Here is a 16606-nt window from a genome sequence, read left to right as displayed (position 1 = left end):
GCGGAGCTCCGGAGTGTTGGGAGGGTTGGACATTTTTGGCACGAAATTTACCTTATTGTCCACATACCACTTCAGCACGTCCTTGGAATAGTGGTATGAGGCCAAATCCGACAGAAGATTGTTGGGACGTCGCGGGCCTTCAGGAGAGGAAGCTGCCACGTCTGGCGGCACTCTTTCATGTACACCTGTCCGTTCATCGTGTCATGGGCCACGAAAGGTGCACTCCGCTACCCGCACGTGCAGATGGCTTGCCAAACCAGAAATTTATTCACAAATTTGGACATCTTCTGAATATGGACAAGATCTGGAACGCTGAACTTTTCCTTGGCCGTGAAAAACAGGTTGCCGGGGATTTGTTTAAAGTCGGCCTTCACATATGTTTCGTCGTTTATGATGCAGCATTCAACTTTTGTCAGCATGTTGAGGTACAACTCCCTGGTACGGGTTTTGGCGGGTTTTGCTCAGCCTTAGTTTTGGCTTTTTTTACAAAACTTCGGCTTAGGTGCAGCTTCTTAGCAACATCCCGAACGGAGGCGTTCGGGTTTCGGTTGAAGGCCCCAACTACGCGGTTGTAATTTTTGATATTGTACGGAATACTTTTTTCTTCACTTCTGGTCTTCCGATCGGTGGTCAATCGTTCCTTGAACTGCTTAATAACTCACGACACCATGGAATTCGCGATTCCCAATGTTTTAGCTATGGAACGATGCAAGAGATACTTTTTCACGTGATGAATGCGCAAGATTTTATCACGCACGAGCTGTTTTTTCGTCCCCATTTCCGCGAATTTTGATCAGAGGACTTTAAAACTTGCAGGATGTAAACAATGCACTATGAACTAAACTCACCCAAATTTTCATTAAATTCTACCCAACAGTTAAAAAGTTAGAGCAATTTCATAGTGTGACAATTTCATCGTGGACACATTTTAATGTATGCATTTCATGCTACAACAACAAATGTAACTGGGTTTCTTCCACTTGATCATTAAGCAGCTAAATAATATATTCACCGTTCAAAAAGAATGGATAATCCGAAAATTTTGCGAGTTATGAAAAAGTACATAGTTTTATACTGTTTTTTTTTATTCCGAGTGTTGCCCTAGGTTTGCACTGGTTCACCATTAAGTGCTGTCATCTTGTTTGTTTATTCGGACGGTGTTGCCCTGGTTTTGACCTGGTGCCACACTGCTGTAACAATCCCTTTTGTTACAGCCCGCTCAGTCACAAGGACTGTTCAAAAGAACACCCAGGGTCGGCTCACTAGCCCAAGAAAAAACTCAAACCATTTATTAGGCTAACTTAACTCTTTGGCACTTTCCCTGAATCCCTAACCTGCGCTTGTTCCCTAACTCATTTTCTAATAATCGATCTACTTTTAAGTATGTGATGTGTCGTGTGAGGGCCTGTCAATGAGCGTTCGGTACCTCGATGCCAAACTCCAGACTTGTGCATTATACATCCACGGTACCTCATGGATCCACCAACGGCCCCGGTCCTACGATTGTCGACTCGATTTTTGCCAGCTCGATTGTGCCCGATAGAGGGATTCCCGACCAGTAAATCGTGACCTAGAATATAGCATACTTGTCTTCTGAGCCAACGGTCATGAGATCGAATCCCGGTCGTGAGAGTGTGCGGCAGAATTCACCAAGTGTGCAGAAAAGTTCACCAGATGTGCGTTCCATCTTTGATTCTCGATTTTACATTGGATTCGATGGCCGCTACCTACGGTTATATGGAGAAGCAATCAGTGCTGCTCAAAGTTCTGAGCAGGATATGCTGGGCTGGACATGTTGCGAGAACGACAGACTAATGTCCTGCAAAACAGGTGTTCCCTACGAATCCGGTAGGAACGAGAAAGGGGCGCAACAAGCGCGGTTGCTAGACCAAGTGATATGTATGATGTTCGAGAAATTGAAGAACGGTTGCCATGGACCTAGTGAATTGGAGCAGTATTGTTCATCAGGTTATGTGGTGAGACGGAACACCATGTAAATAAAAAATAATAATGTATTTCCAGTGAAAATTTGCTCAGGAGGGTGATGAGCTCAGTGATCCTGTTATCCATCCATCAATCATTTTTATTACTTTCATCAGATATTGAAGGAGAATATTAAAACCACAAGCACCTCGGTGAGTTTTTTTGTTCCTCCACACATTGTCCGTACCCAGGTTTCGAAGGCCCACACACACCTAATTCCAATAGCTCGGCAATTGTGAACCGGAGAGCTTGGAGGGGAAAACACAGGGCCGACTGGTTCGAGTCATGAAAAAGTAAAAACAAACACGATGGCGTGCATAAGAATAGCATCAACAAAGATAATGCGCGCCAAAACTCATCGGTTTTCCTCGGGCACGAGGATGTTTTTCCGAAGGATCGAGCCAACGTCGATCCTTGATTCGGTCTTTTTTTCCGACCAACCACCAGCGAAAAAGGTTCACGATAACAAGTTAAAGGCCCGTGCGACAAGAATCAGTGGCCTGCATGGTGTGTCAGAAGTACTTTTTGAATGTTCAAGTTGTTTAAGTCTAAGTTATCGAAGTAATACAGTCGACAATTTGTAATGTTGTTTGAATGAGTGCGTTCTTACTCGGTAAAGAAATTCTGAGGCTATCGATCCATGCCATCAGGGGCTATCCTGAACAGTGTTAGTTTACGCAATAACCCCTGGGGTGTTACTTTAAAGATTTTCTTCGGTGGTGCAGCGGTACGTTTCAGAGAAACTCTACCGAGTATCGAAAACCGAGTTTGCCGGTGATTCTTGTTAGAGAAGTTGCACGCCTGGTCAATGTTACCCCAATCGAAATGCTACCCACATCGTAGCGGAATTTATCAAGATGAATTTTTTTAGAGAACTTTTTTTTCGATCTTAATCTCCAACAGTGGTCAATTGGTGTGGTTGGAGTTGATGGCAACTAACCATCGTCCAAACGACCTTCCCCATAGTGCCAGGATAACCTTTCTGCGTAGCACCCTACCATGGGATGAATCTTCTATAGAATCAACTTCATCAAAGCTTCGCTCCGGGTTCATCCGATAGTCTGAAACTTGAGATTACCCCTTTCGCCAACTCTTTGTTCCTTCCGAACGTGTCTGGGCACGTTTTGGGATGTAGTTCCACCTCCCCGTGATCTAGAGTGGTTGCAGATGTACGACTGAAAGAGTTGCCATTAAATCCACAAAAAGAATTTGCCGAATAATATTCGCCAAAATTGCGCGGAAGAAGTGGTGCATTTTAGCACCAGTATCCAGGTGTCAGGTCGTGTGTGGAAGAGCGTTCGAGAACTTGATTTACGCCTCGGGGCCTCCTTGATCCGATCAGCAAAGCCAGAAGTTGGGTAAAGTGGTGATATAAATCAACAAATTTTTAAAAATGTTTTGCCACTTTTACATAATATGAAATTTTTTTCTCAAAGTAGCTGATTTTCGGTCCATTGGATCAAAGACAATTCGATTAATTTTTCAACACCTACAGTCAAATTGTCCCCAATTTTTAACTATATTCAGGCAAGATTTTCACAGTGAAACTACATTCACAAACAAGGCTATTTGAAATCATTTAAAAATGCTTTATTCATAATTATCAGTCATTTGATTAAAAAATCATTTCGTTTCATTCACAGCGTCACCAGTTTTCGAGGTGATAACTTTCTGCACTAAATTGTTGTACGGACCCTCACCAACAGTGCTGTTGTGGACGGTTGTGGTAACCTTAGTAGTAGTAACGTTGAACGATCCTCCATTTCCGGTTCCGGAACCGGCACCAACACTTAGACCTTCGCCCAAAGCCGACCCAGATAAGGTCGATTCAAACTCACTTCCCCGAATGCCTAAACTGCCCAGATCGATGCTTGAGGATGATGAGGAAACGGATGACGAGGATGAACCGGTACTCTGTTGTTGAGCGTAGCTTCCACCGACAGTGTTTTCAATCTGCTGATAAGTCACTTGGTGATAGTTGCTGTCACCGGAAACTGAACTGCTGCTGCTTCCGGTTTGAGAATCTGCTCCGGCCGAGTGGATCGTGGTACTTCCGTTGACGAAGATGATTCCGTTGATCATGTTTTCACGCAGGAACTGGGTCACCACTTCGCCGATATTGTTTGGGCAGCCTCTGCAAAGAAACGTTGAATGTTGTTATACAAGTATGATTTTGAATTCAGAATTACTAGAAAAAATACACTTACGTTGATGAGTCGGCGGCAGCAGTATTCGAGGTAGTTGTAGTGGTAACGTGAACGTTCGAATACTCGTTTGAATGGCTGGTAGTTGGTTTCGTTGGCCGAGGAGTCAGTCTTTGACGGTGCATATCGAAGCGGGACTTCAAATCACGAACACCGAATTCTACCTCCAGAATCTTCCATACAATTTCTTTCAGTGTAGGAGAGAGCCATTCAAGTCTGTGAACACAAATTTTAAAGTTAAGTATTAGTTTCGAATTTTCTAGTGCACCTTAAAACTTACTGAGCCTGGAGAAAGCTAGTCTGATCGCTGAACTCCTCCAGCAGGAAGATAGTTTTTCTATCGCACTCGCTGGCTCCTTCCAGAGTTTCGAAAAACTGCTGATTTGGGTATTTTCCATTGGAGAGGTAGTCAGATTGGCTGGTAGTTTGCTTGTCGGTTTCAGTTTTGATCTGTTGCTGGTATCCGGAGCTCTGCTGATTTGATTGCTGATGGTAGTTTTGAGACGCTCCATTATTCACCTGTTGCTGATAACTTGAGCTATACGATGATGATCCACTTGTTTGTTGAGGACGACCCGGTTCTTTGTAGTCGACGTAAACAGGATTCTTGTAACCATGCTCTTTGTAACCGTGTCTATCGGAGCTGTACTGATTTTGAGAATCCTGATATCCTGAGACAGAGTTTCCATAGTAGGGCCGATAGCGATGTGCTTCGATTGCTCCCAAACAAAGAGCAAAACCAAGGACACTAAACAGCTTCATCCTGCAGAATTTCTTTCAGTTTTAAACTTCGAAAACACTGAGAAATTTCCCGAATCTATCCCAACCGTAGCAAGGTCAAGGATACACTGATATCAGTCTCAGCGCTGAGGAACCTTTAAATAGGGCCAAAGGTCGAATCAGGTTTGTTTGACGTTTTACGACCTTCACCCATTCCTAATTGATGCTCCCTTTCTCACGTGTTCTTTCGATCAATCGTTTTCCAGCTTACAAAAGGGCTTTGATCGTTATTTATTGCCTCCAGTCAGTGATGGGCAGTTTCATAGAATTCGTTCTAGCAGGGCTTTGGTTCGAACTTCGAGCAATGAAAAGTGCAATCAATGCATTTTTATCGCCCATTACTGATCTCCGGCTATTTGTCCACAATTCCGGTTTAGGATCGAAATAAGGATACCAGTGTTAATATCTTGTTCAACCGCTTAGAATCTATGTAGGTGATTTGGTGGTGGTTTTGATGCTACTTTTATCTGACAGCTTTTACTTTTGCCGCTTTCGTATAAGTCATGACGACAATCGTATCAAAATTACATTAAGTCAAGCTTATGTAAAAACTACACACTATTAATTTTTTGGTGTAAATTTATGTCAAATTGGATGCACAAAACAGAAGCATCACTTTTGACATAGAATTACACTAGAAAAAACAGAAACGCTTGAAGCCATAAATAATGAGAGACAAATAATTAGATTATTATTGATGTAAATTTATGTCATTTCTGATGCACACAATAAAAACATCGCGTTTCACATAAAATTACACTGCCTCCGACATAAAATTGTACAGCCATAAAAGTTTGAGCCATATATTTCCAAGACATAAATTGATGGAATCATTTAGAGAAATTAAGATATCATTCATATTCAGCCTCATAGATTTTTATTTTTATTACATTTTCTTATTGATGAATATACAATTTTTGTCTGAATATACAATCTATAACTATCTTTCAGACTTTACAACAAATTGAATAAAAATTGAGAATTAATTTTCGACTTATATAATACGAAATTCAGAACGCATAGTACGATACATATATGCAACACTCAATTTGATTACATTGCAATGCTGAAAATATACTTGTATACGTCGATTAAAAAAATCTACTAGAATTATTCCCTTTGAAAGAACAAGTTTAAATACAATAGTCGCATAAATTTCAATGTTGTATAGTGCCCAAATTCAATAATGTCCAAATGTAATAGTTACGAATATTTTGATTGAATAATTCAGTTGGAAATTTTTTTTTAAAATAAATAATTCGCTTTCTTAAAATTTTTGGCGGTAATCACATGTCGAGTTGCTGCGGTTATTTTGGCTACACAATTCTTAACAAAGCTGTATTGAAATTTTTTAAGAATACCACGACACATAAAACTTCGTTGAGTAATTAACTAAAAAAAACTATTATTACTACTTATTACTTTAAAAAAAAAGGGTTCCTTTGTGTGCCCAAATTGTTTAGCTTCCGACTAGATTCCGCTGGTCAATCATCAGTGTTGAAGTCTGAGAATTACAGCTATAGCAGCAATTATCATTTATATGAGATAAGTCGACAGTCATTCCTCCGCCACTTAGCTTTATAGGTATGTGCTTTTCTAAAAAGAGAAATTGTAGTTATGCCTTATTACAAGAAAAACATGTTTAAGAAAAACAGTTTTGTGGTGTTTGTAATATAATGCTAGAAGACCCCCTATCGAATTATGGCTTTTTGGAATATCTTAAACAACTGACTCGATACCGAATTTTAAAAAGAGTGAATACGCGGAATGTAAACAAATTGAGTTATCAATTGTGTGAAAAAGTGTTTCCTAATGCCTTCATTTCGAATGTACTAAGTAATCTGAATAATATTCAATTCTCAAGAAAACAAAAACAAGTATTTTTCTTAAGTTTTTGAAGCCGTCATACATCGAAAACGACTTACTTAAAACACTGATGTTGGCGCTCTTTTTAAAATAGATTCCTAATGGGTGGGGAATTAAAATACACGTACCTCATTCACCGGGCTTAACATATACTCCCTTTGTGATGTTCAATTTGCGATAGAAATTTGTATTGCAACCAAGCAAAGCTGTAACCTCATAACGTAATTCCAATATCAGAGGAATGTCTTGCAGTGAACAATTTTCGACTGAATTACCTGGAAATAGAACGTATTTGTTTTATTAGGAAAAAAAATATAAGTGCTAAAAGTAACATAGATTTATATGTTTACGTACTAACCGAATAATTATCTGTTGCAGACACAAGTCGTTCCAACATATTCCAAAAAAAAATTTTCTTTATTTGGTTCTAAATCTAATTTGGGTCTGTAGCGGCAGCTGCTCTGGATGACCCCATGGTCGAAATGGTAAATCTAAAACAAACATTGAAAAATGTATGTTCAATTATTGAAATTATAAAAAGGAAATTCTCTGCTGTATGAGGATTGCCAATCAATCCACTCCGATTTGTTCAGAAACACCTGACTTGCCTTGGTAATTTCCTAATGGAACAACCTTTTATCGGACAAATTGAATCGATAACCACACACATCAATACCTCTTCGTGCTGATTATGATAATGATCAGCATATAGTTTGTAAGGTTTGGACTTTGGAGGGCTTAAAAATTATATACTCACATATTTATTTCCGTAGCTCGTGCTGGGCTGGGCGGTTTAGAGGACCATTTGAATCATTCCTAAACGTTTCGCGTTTCCTGAGGCAACTTGTCACGGAAGCGCGGTGAGCTTCCATTCTGATCGGGTGTTCCTTAAAACATACTATTCAAATATTTTTGACGAGATGAAAATTCAAAAACAAACCTTGTAGTCTTCAACAGGAATAACGGCAAATGCAGCAAACAGGCAACTTTCGGTGGAAACTTATGCCGAGAATTCTGATTCCTCCGACCTCTGGTAGCGTTTTCTGGTTGAGTGGTCCAGCCATTCCAGCCCGTCGGTAGTAAGTTTTTTCGCCGCTCAGCACTCCGGTCGTAGCTTTTTAAATTGGCCATGTTGTTAAACACTGTCGAATCACTGATTCCGAACAATTTTTCGATTTTTCCTATAGGAACCGAATTCCCCATATGATCACGAACAAAACAAAACAAAACAAATTCGAATATTTCTACACACTCATCTTTTTTACTCTTGAATTGCGTTCTAACGAACATAATTTTACAACATGAAAGACATAAATTTGAGTTGAAGGTATAATTTTCACTGTTTTGAGTTGTGTGCGTGTGATATAGGTGTGAAAAGATGTAAAATTAGATCATTCTCGAAATAGATCAAATATAATTTAGGTTCTTAAGCGTTTCTGTCACGATTAATTTTCAAAAATTTTTGGTGTGTAGATACCTTCAACTGTCATAGAAGAAAAAAAAATCAGCACATTTTTACCAAGCTCCAACTATTAAAGTTCAGAAACTTTTTTTCATAAATTTGTTGATCTCATTTGATCTCTTATTTCTATTTTTCACGAATACAAAAGACTGAAATAACAAGTATAGATATTTATGAAAAATAAAATATCACAAAGGCGTTAAAACAAAAAATTGCAAACATGGAAAAAATGCAAAAATTACAAAAAATAGAAAATTGGCAAAAAAGAAAAATTTAAGACTAAATGAGAAAAATTACGAAAATGGCGAAAAAGCCAAAAAATCTAAAAAATAAAAAGTTTCTACATTTAACTAGAAATTAATAAAATAATTAAAAAATGAAATTAAAATATCAAAAGTTCTTCTGACCTTTGAACCATGTCGATATAAAGGACAAAAGGTTCAACCTTATCAGAATAAACAGACGCATAATCAATTCCAAGTTCCTCAAACTGCTTCAGGTAACCCAGGGCTCATTTTCATTTTTATTCCAAAAGTTCCATTTCTGAATGTAGTGCGTTCAAGCTTGACTATGAGAAATCAAAAGCGCAATAAAAATCGGTTCGAATTTTTAACCATAACTTGTCACGAATTCTGGTCCAATAGCACAACCAAGATCAGACAGGAACTATAAAATTACATGGAACGTGATTTTATGGAGTTCAGATCGATTTCATTTCACCATCGCTTTCCTTTAGGATGCACTGCCTACCTGTAAAGGATGTGCAATAAACCTGGATTAGAATCCAGCTCTATGATGCAACCCATTCTGTGATCATTGGAAAACGTGAGAAAGGAAACAACAAAATAGACCCCTGAACCAGATTCGTTTTGTGGTCCGATTGAATGGTTCTTCAGCAGCTGGACTGACTTAGCCCTCGCACGAAGTGTAACCTGTATATGACGCTCATTAGACCGGTTGTTCTCTACGGGCACGAAACATGGATATTGCTCGAGGAGGACCTGCGTACACTCGTAGTATTCGAGCGACGAGTGTTAAGAACCATCTTTGGCGGCGTACAGGAGAACGGAGTGTGGAGGCGAAGGATGAACCACGAGCTCGCGCGCCTCTACGGCGAACCCAGTATCCAGAAGGTGGTGAAGGCTGGCCGGATACGCTGGGCGGGACATGTTGCGAGAATGCCGGACGACTGTCCTGCAAAACAGGTGTTCGCTACGAATCCGGTAGGAACAAGACGAGCGGGGGCGCAACGAGCGAGGTGGTTAGACCAAGTGGAGCGTGATCTGGCGAACGTGGGGTGCCCGAGAAATTGGAGAACGGTTGCTATGAACCGAGTGAATTTTAGGAATTATGTTCGTCAAGTTATGTCGTGAGACGGAATACTATGTAAATAAATAATCAGCAGCTGGACTGATGCTGGTGTGGATCTTATAGTGGCATTGGGAATAACTGACCAGTGTCAGCGATTTTTGAATCAGGGAAAAAGACAAGTGAAATCACAGAAGACGGAAAAAAATGTAAGTAAATAGTTCAATCTTGAACCATGATCAGTCTTAATTCTGCGCATTTAGATATCTCACAAACAACTAAACCAATTTTGAAATTAACGAAAAAACTGATCAAATTTTGTCATTGGTCATCAATTGCAAAAATGACAAAAATGACATAAGTTAAAAAACACAAACATGAACAAAATGGTAAATATCTCAAAGGCTACAAAAATGACAAGAACTACAAAATTGACAAAAAATATAAAAATTATATCAGTAAAAATCATTTTTTTAATTCCGGTAGTTTTGGTAGTTTTTGCCATTTTTGTCATTTTTGACATTTTTGTGAATTTTGTCATTTTTATTCAATTTTCATTTTTTGCCTTTTTTGTTTTTTTTTTTTTGTCAATTTGTGTAGTATTTGACATATCGACCATTTTGGTCATATTTGTGATTTTTGTAACTGATGTCATTTTTGCAATTTTGTTATGACAAACACTACCAAAATGACATAAGTTACATAAATAACCAAAAAGACAAACAATACAAAAATGACCAAAATTACAAAAATAATCAAAATGCCAAAAACTACAAAAAACGACAAAAATGATGTTGGCAGCTGGCAAGTCAGTTGCCTTCTGAGCCGATGTCCGCGAGTTCGAGTAAAGAGTACGGTACAGTTGTACCGGATAAGTTTTTAATACCTTTCCGCCAACTGCAACGTTGATATAAAGTCGCGAAAGCCATAAAGATGGCATAACAATCATAATCGAAACAAAAAAATGTTACTGTTACTCTTGCACTCGCTCTCGATCTTGCTCCTTCTTAGTCCTTGCTCTTATTTTTGTTCCCGCTCTTGTTCTCACGCTAGTTCTTCCATTTGCTCTTGCTCTTGCTTTGGCTCTTGCTCTGGCGTTTGCTCTAGCTCTGGCTCTTGCTTTGGCTCTTGTTCTGACCTTTGCCCTTACACTTGCTCTTGCTCTGGCACTAATCTCTTGCTCTAGCTCTTGCTCTTGCTCTTGCCCGTGTTCTTTTTTTCATTATTTTGTTTTATTTTGTTTCGATTATAGTCGTTTTACCATCATTATGGCATTCGCGACTTTATCAACTTTTCAGTTGGTGGATCGTTATTGAAAAACTTATCCGGTACAACTGTGTTCGATGTTTACTCTTGGGCTCGAACTCGCGAACATCTGCTCAGGAGGCAACAGACTTACCAACTGAGCTATATCACAAGCCCCGTTCTTTTTTTCATGAATCTAGATATTTATTTGATGAAGATAACGTTTCAGAGAAAATCTTAATGAACTTGCGTTCCTCTAAACGGTTCCTCATGCTTTTGCTCTTGCTCTTGCTCTTGCTCTTGCTTTTGCTCTTGCTTTTGCTCTTGCTTTTGCGCTTGCTCTGGCTCTTGAGCTTATTTTTTGCTCTGAGCCTTGCTCTTACAGTGGCTCTTGCTCTAACTCTTCCTTTTGCCTGTGTTCTTGTTCTGGCCCTTGCCTTGCTCTTGCTCTTTATCTAATTTCTTACTCTGGCTCTCGCTCTTGCTCTTGCTTTGACTCTTGCTCTTGCTCTTCCACTTGCTCTTGCTTTTGCACTTGCATTTACTCTTACTCTTGCTTTTGCTCTTGCGTTTGCTCTTGCTTTGGCTCTTGCTCTGGCTTTTGCTCTGGCTCTTGCTCTGAATGCTTGCTCTGACCATTTTCCACTTGCTCTTGTTCTTGCTCTTTCACTTCCTCTTGCTCTGGCCCTTGCCTTTGCTCTTACTATTGCTCTTTCTCCTGCTCTGAGTTCTAGCTCTGCTTCTGCTATTGCTCTTGCTCGTGTTCTGGCTCTTACTGTGGCCTTGCTTTTGCTCTTCCACTTGTCCTTGCCCTTGCTCTTGTCCGTGCCCTTGCCCTTGCCCATGCCCTTGCCCTTGCCCTTGCCCTTGCCCTTGCCCTTGCCCTTGCCCTTGCCCTTGCCCTTGCCCTTGCCCTTGCCCTTGCCCTTGCCCTTGCCCTTGCCCTTGCCCTTGCCCTTGCCCTTGCCCTTGCCCTTGCCCTTGCCCTTGCCCTTGCCCTTGCCCTTGCCCTTGCCCTTGCCCTTGCCCTTGCCCTTGCCCTTGCCCTTGCCCTTGCCCTTGCCCTTGCCCTTGCCCTTGCCCTTGCCCTTGCCCTTGCCCTTGCCCTTGCCCTTGCCCTTGCCCTTGCCCTTGCCCTTGCCCTTGCCCTTGCCCTTGCCCTTGCCCTTGCCCTTGCCCTTGCCCTTGCCCTTGCCATTGCCCTTGCCCTTGCTTTTGTGCTCTCACTCATGATCTCAGTTCTTGGTCTCACTGAAGCTTTCGAACGAGGTTTTCACTTCCATACGTATAATCTTCCTTCCGATCATTTCTTGGCGTATGGCATTTCTTTTTGAAGATATTTGTGTTATCTGTCTAAAAATTACTTTCCATCACAAGCTCGTGATTTTGTCTTTCCTGTTTCATGTGTCTTCGTCTTCCTTTTGCGCCTTTTCCCAATTTTTTTGTTTTTTTTTACAAAAAAGTTTTCTTCTCTTTTATGTCCCCTGGTTTTGCCATCCTCATTTTCCTCATTTTAACATAAGCTCTCTTTTCCTTTTGGCTTGTCTTTGTGTATGATTTTATTTTCTATCATTCTCTCAGCCAGTCATGGTCAAATCGCTCATCAAACTGAGTTTCTATCCAGCACAGCTAGCCCACTGGATTTAAGCTATGATAACTTTCTGGGGGGACAAGTTTGATCTCATTTGTTATTATTGGCACGAAAGAAAATTTCTCTTTGATGGTAATTTTTTTTTCTTCAGAAGAACTATCAAGAAATAGTCTATTTCGCTAATTGCCTACCTCTAGTCGTTTATCAATCACGTTGCTACAACAGTTGGGGGTTAAGAATTCTAATTTGTCACACCTAATAATCTCTGAATCCGAAATTTACGGAAAAAATGTTCAGAGAAGAACCAGAAGAAAAATTTAAATGCAATATTTTGGGCTCCATGATAAATGGTGAATATGATCAAGTCATTCAAGCTTAGCCTAGCTAAGCTTTTGGCTGAGTGAGAATTTGTCTTTGGTTTTTCTATAATACAGAGCTAAACCAGATTTTCCCTAAACCATCTCGGTCGAGTAGATTGTCAAGCTATTCGAAAATCGATGCGCCAAAACTTGTCGTTCGACCGATGCTCGCGAGATTCTTGCTGATGAGCAATTGAATTAGCATATTTCGATCCAGTGGACCAGAATCCACATACATTAGCGGGCAAAAAATCTGTTTTAGCCGGAGTCATCCTGTGACTTCCTCGGGGCTCTCTCTAGGAAGATGGAAGACGAGTCCGAAAATTAGGTCGAAATTTCACCAGGGAATATTTAATCTATTGCCACCTGGACGGAGGATTTCAGTCTTGGCTGCAGTGTGTCGAGCTCAACAACAAGTCCAGAGATAGCCTGGTGTGATATACGGAACAGTTTTGGGGAAATTTCTCTGGGGACTAGAGCCATGACTCGTGTGAAAGCGGGTCTACTGCTGTTTATTTTTCTGGTGGCGGAAATAGTGGAACTGTCAAATGCTGACCAAAGCGAACAGGAACTGAACCTGCGATCCAGCGATGCTTCGTCACGGAAAATTAAGAAGAAAGGTATTAGGTGAGAATTGTGTGAATTTTTGGAACATTATTTAAATTCTAATTTTAAGTTCTAAGTGTGATTCAGAATTGCTTCAACTAGTTAATTTTTTTTGCTCATTTTTGTTTTATTCAACAGGAAAAAAATTAACCCACATACAAAATTGGAAAACATCTCCTGGAAGACTTTCGATATGGAGTACGATCCGAATCTGCTGAATCACATCCTGGATGAGCAATTGCAGTTGAACAGAACTATGAGGCATACATCATCCAAGGCAACGGACACGTAAGTTGATGCCGGCAGCTTGGAGACAATGAAAGAATACCTTCTAATCAATTTTTTCTACCATTTTTCTTTTTTCGAATTTTCTCCAGGGAATGCAACAGTGTGACCTCGATCGTGTCCAGCTACCTGACATCGGCAGGTGTCAATGTGATTCTGCTGGTCAATGGCCTAGATTCGTCTCAGACGACAACCTGTGCGCCGGAAATCACGACAACAACGCCAGATCCACCCCAAGCTTCGAGACTACATTTCTACTATAACGGTGAAAAACATCTTCTGAAATGAAATAAAATAAAGCCTTGATTCAAGTGAAACCATACGTCTCAGATTGATAATCCGAACACAAATTACCTCTGTTGTTGTAGCGAATTTGATCAATCCGAAATTTAACAGTGACACAAAGTTTGGAATTGGAATCTAGGTCGAGGTTTATTGAAAATTGTGCAAATCCGATTTATTATTAGATTATTAAAATCTGAAAGTAAGTTTAGAATCGGTCAGGATTCAATATCACCATTTTTAAAGTCGATTGAAATGCAAATAAAACTTACCCGAGTTAAATTTCAGCTCAATTGGACTAAATTTAGGGATGTCTCAAAACACTGAAATTTTTCCCAGATGACATTTTAAATAAATCATAGAAGGAAGTAGGCGTTGTCTGGATGGCAACGCACGTGTTTTTTTTCGGGTCCGTGAAAATTTTCTCTGATTTCATTGTTTTTAATGGAAAACGTTTGATTAATTGTTCGAAAATTTATTCCATTGTAAGAGTGACCGGATGTCTACTGAAACATTGATCACCGGAAGTGTTTGGAACGGGCCTGTGGGTTGATTGCTAGTGCTTGTGGTGTGAATAGTTTTTTTCCTGTGCAATTGAAGTTCGGTTCATGGATATCCTGAGTTTTAGATTGTTTCTTCCCTAAAACTAAACGAAGTCTACGAACAAGTTGTCTCATAATGTCGCTGAGATGTAACCACTTATAGATCTCACAAATTTCGACTCGATAACGGTGGTTAGTGTACCAATAATGGTTCGCCTGATCAAAAACTTATGGTGTAAGAAATGGGCTGGGACTAAGTTTTTGCACATTTAGTGCAAAGTGTTTGTTGGTCTGATTGTTCTTAAATTTTGTTTCAAATATCTGGGCTAACCCGGAGTCCGCAAAAATTTTAATTTTCAAGTGGTGAATTTTAAACTTTAATAATTACACTACAAGAAAATTGACTAGGCACCAATGCCCTAGGAGTCGTAAGTGAGTAGCCGGAAGTGCCTTTTGTTCGTGAAATAGCAACGCTTATTCGCCGGAAAAGGATAAATTTCGTTAGATAAACTGATGTGTCAAAAGTATGTAACTGCATACATATTAGAAATTGTAAATTGTTGTGAAAATTAACTTTTTAAACTTCAAACTAATTATCAGAAACAGTTTTTTTGTGATGATAAAAGCAGAAAATAGTTAGCGAATGTGCTTGAATAGATTTTTCTGGGTTGCTTTGATCGTACAAAAGTGCCTGATAATCATACAACTTGATGCTGAGTACCCGCAACATGGAATTCCATAGCGTGAAACATACCATATTTTCAGAATTTATGTAATTCCTGTACCTATCAACGAAATTGGTGAGCTCGTTCTATACTTTAAGTACTTACAAGTAGACTTCATGTTTATATTTTCAATTTACTAAGTTAATTTTAGGTTATTCCATATACAATTTCCCAAATGACAAATTCATATTTAGGTCTTTCCATATTCAAAATATCATATGAAGCGTTTGGTAGGGATCTCCACGCTTCATTCCGCCCTTGTATCCTGTATCTTTTGCGGTTTTCATCACATGGTTGGCCTGGCCGTAGTAATATCTGCAATGCATAGGAATATGCAACAGGTAATACGCTGAAAAGAAAAATGATAGACGCAAGTCTCCCATTTTCCAGGATGCCTACACGTTTTGGCCATGTTGATGTAAGAAGAAGAAGAAGAAGAAGAAGAAGATGACATTTTAAATAAATCATAGATATCACCAAACGACATGATAACCGTTTGAATGTTTATAATTAAGGTTGTCAAATTGCCCGGGTTCAATCGGACTTGCTCGGATATTTGACACAAAATTTGAGAAAAGTCGGGGTGCCCAGATTTCTCTCTGATTTTTCCCGGATTTATTCACTATATTTATAAAATCTTACAAAAAACTCAAATTGAGTTATCATACTTTTTCATTTTTACGCCCAAAAAGTAATTTTGCAAGGCAAGTTTTATCCAAATAATCATGACTGGTGTTTTGGAAGCCCAAAATACGATTATCCTAATGAGTTTTTTTTTCATAACAAAAAATTTTCCTCGATTTTTACTAAATAATTCCGTGGTTATGACCAAACTTGCCCGGATATTGTCTGGATTTTTGGTTGAACATTTTGAAAACAAATGCCCGGATTTTTCAAGGTTTTCAGATAAAATTGCCTAGATTTGTCGGGTCCGAATACATCAGAAAAAAAATCGGGCAACCTTATTTATAAGGCATCTTCAACTAAATTTTTCACTAGGATTTTGCAATTTTTCAGTAGAGAGATCTTAAAGGTAATCTTAAAACCACAAGAATTAAAATATAAATTAAACTTCAATGACAAGTTTATCATAAAAATGTCAAGAATATAAAAAAATGAGAAAATTCAATGCCAATACCGAATTTCTTGAAAAACCAAATCATTCGAATTTCAACAAAATAAATAAGTCTAACTTGACGATTGGCAGGCCATTTATCATTTCGCATATCATTAATCATAAAAATTTCCTTTATTTTTTGTTGATATGGCTGTTGAATGATCCCCTCTCTCTCTCAGCCATTCTCTCATCATTAACATACATATGATCACCATCTGCTGCTTCATTAATAGCTTAACCACTATGGACTC

At 39.3% G+C, this 16606-nt stretch overlaps 2 protein-coding genes across 2 annotated transcripts; both read right to left on the bottom strand.

The window, feature by feature from the left end:
• Positions 1-3571: 3571 nt before the first annotated feature.
• LOC129758246 (uncharacterized) lies at positions 3572-5033 on the bottom strand. Its single transcript, XM_055755717.1, has 3 exons — positions 4468-5033; positions 4191-4403; positions 3572-4117 (listed from the first exon to the last, which is right to left on the bottom strand). The coding sequence occupies exons 1-3, from the start codon at positions 4947-4949 to the stop codon at positions 3607-3609; spliced, it is 1206 nt and encodes a 401-aa protein (XP_055611692.1). The 5' UTR covers positions 4950-5033; the 3' UTR covers positions 3572-3606.
• Positions 5034-11244: 6211 nt separating this feature from the next.
• LOC129753292 (putative per-hexamer repeat protein 5) lies at positions 11245-13070 on the bottom strand. The gene is made up of 3 exons (XM_055749093.1): positions 12949-13070; positions 11625-12060; positions 11245-11466 (listed from the first exon to the last, which is right to left on the bottom strand). Exons 1-3 carry the CDS (start codon positions 13068-13070, stop codon positions 11245-11247), a joined length of 780 nt encoding a protein of 259 aa, XP_055605068.1.
• Positions 13071-16606: the final 3536 nt, after the last annotated feature.

Source organism: Uranotaenia lowii, chromosome 3 (assembly GCF_029784155.1).
Source record: "Uranotaenia lowii strain MFRU-FL chromosome 3, ASM2978415v1, whole genome shotgun sequence".
Lineage (NCBI taxonomy): Eukaryota > Metazoa > Arthropoda > Insecta > Diptera > Culicidae > Uranotaenia > Uranotaenia lowii.
This window is presented reverse-complemented; position numbering and strand designations above follow the sequence as displayed.

Coding starts and splice junctions, on each gene's coding strand:
- LOC129758246 (XM_055755717.1), bottom strand. CDS start 4,949: ATGAAGCTGTTTAGTGTCCTTGGTTTTGCTCTTTGTTTGGGAGCAATC. Junction 4,404..4,467: donor ACTAGCTTTCTCCAGGCTCA/GTAAGTTTTAAG, acceptor TTGTGTTCACAG/ACTTGAATGGCTCTCTCCTA. Junction 4,118..4,190: donor GCTGCCGCCGACTCATCAAC/GTAAGTGTATTT, acceptor GTTTCTTTGCAG/AGGCTGCCCAAACAATATCG.
- LOC129753292 (XM_055749093.1), bottom strand. CDS start 13,070: ATGACTCCGGCTAAAACAGATTTTTTGCCCGCTAATGTATGTGGATTC. Junction 12,061..12,948: donor GAGCATCGGTCGAACGACAA/GTTTTGGCGCAT, acceptor AGAGCACAAAAG/CAAGGGCAAGGGCAATGGCA. Junction 11,467..11,624: donor AGAGCAAAAGCAAGGCCACA/GTAAGAGCCAGA, acceptor GCAAGCATTCAG/AGCAAGAGCCAGAGCAAAAG.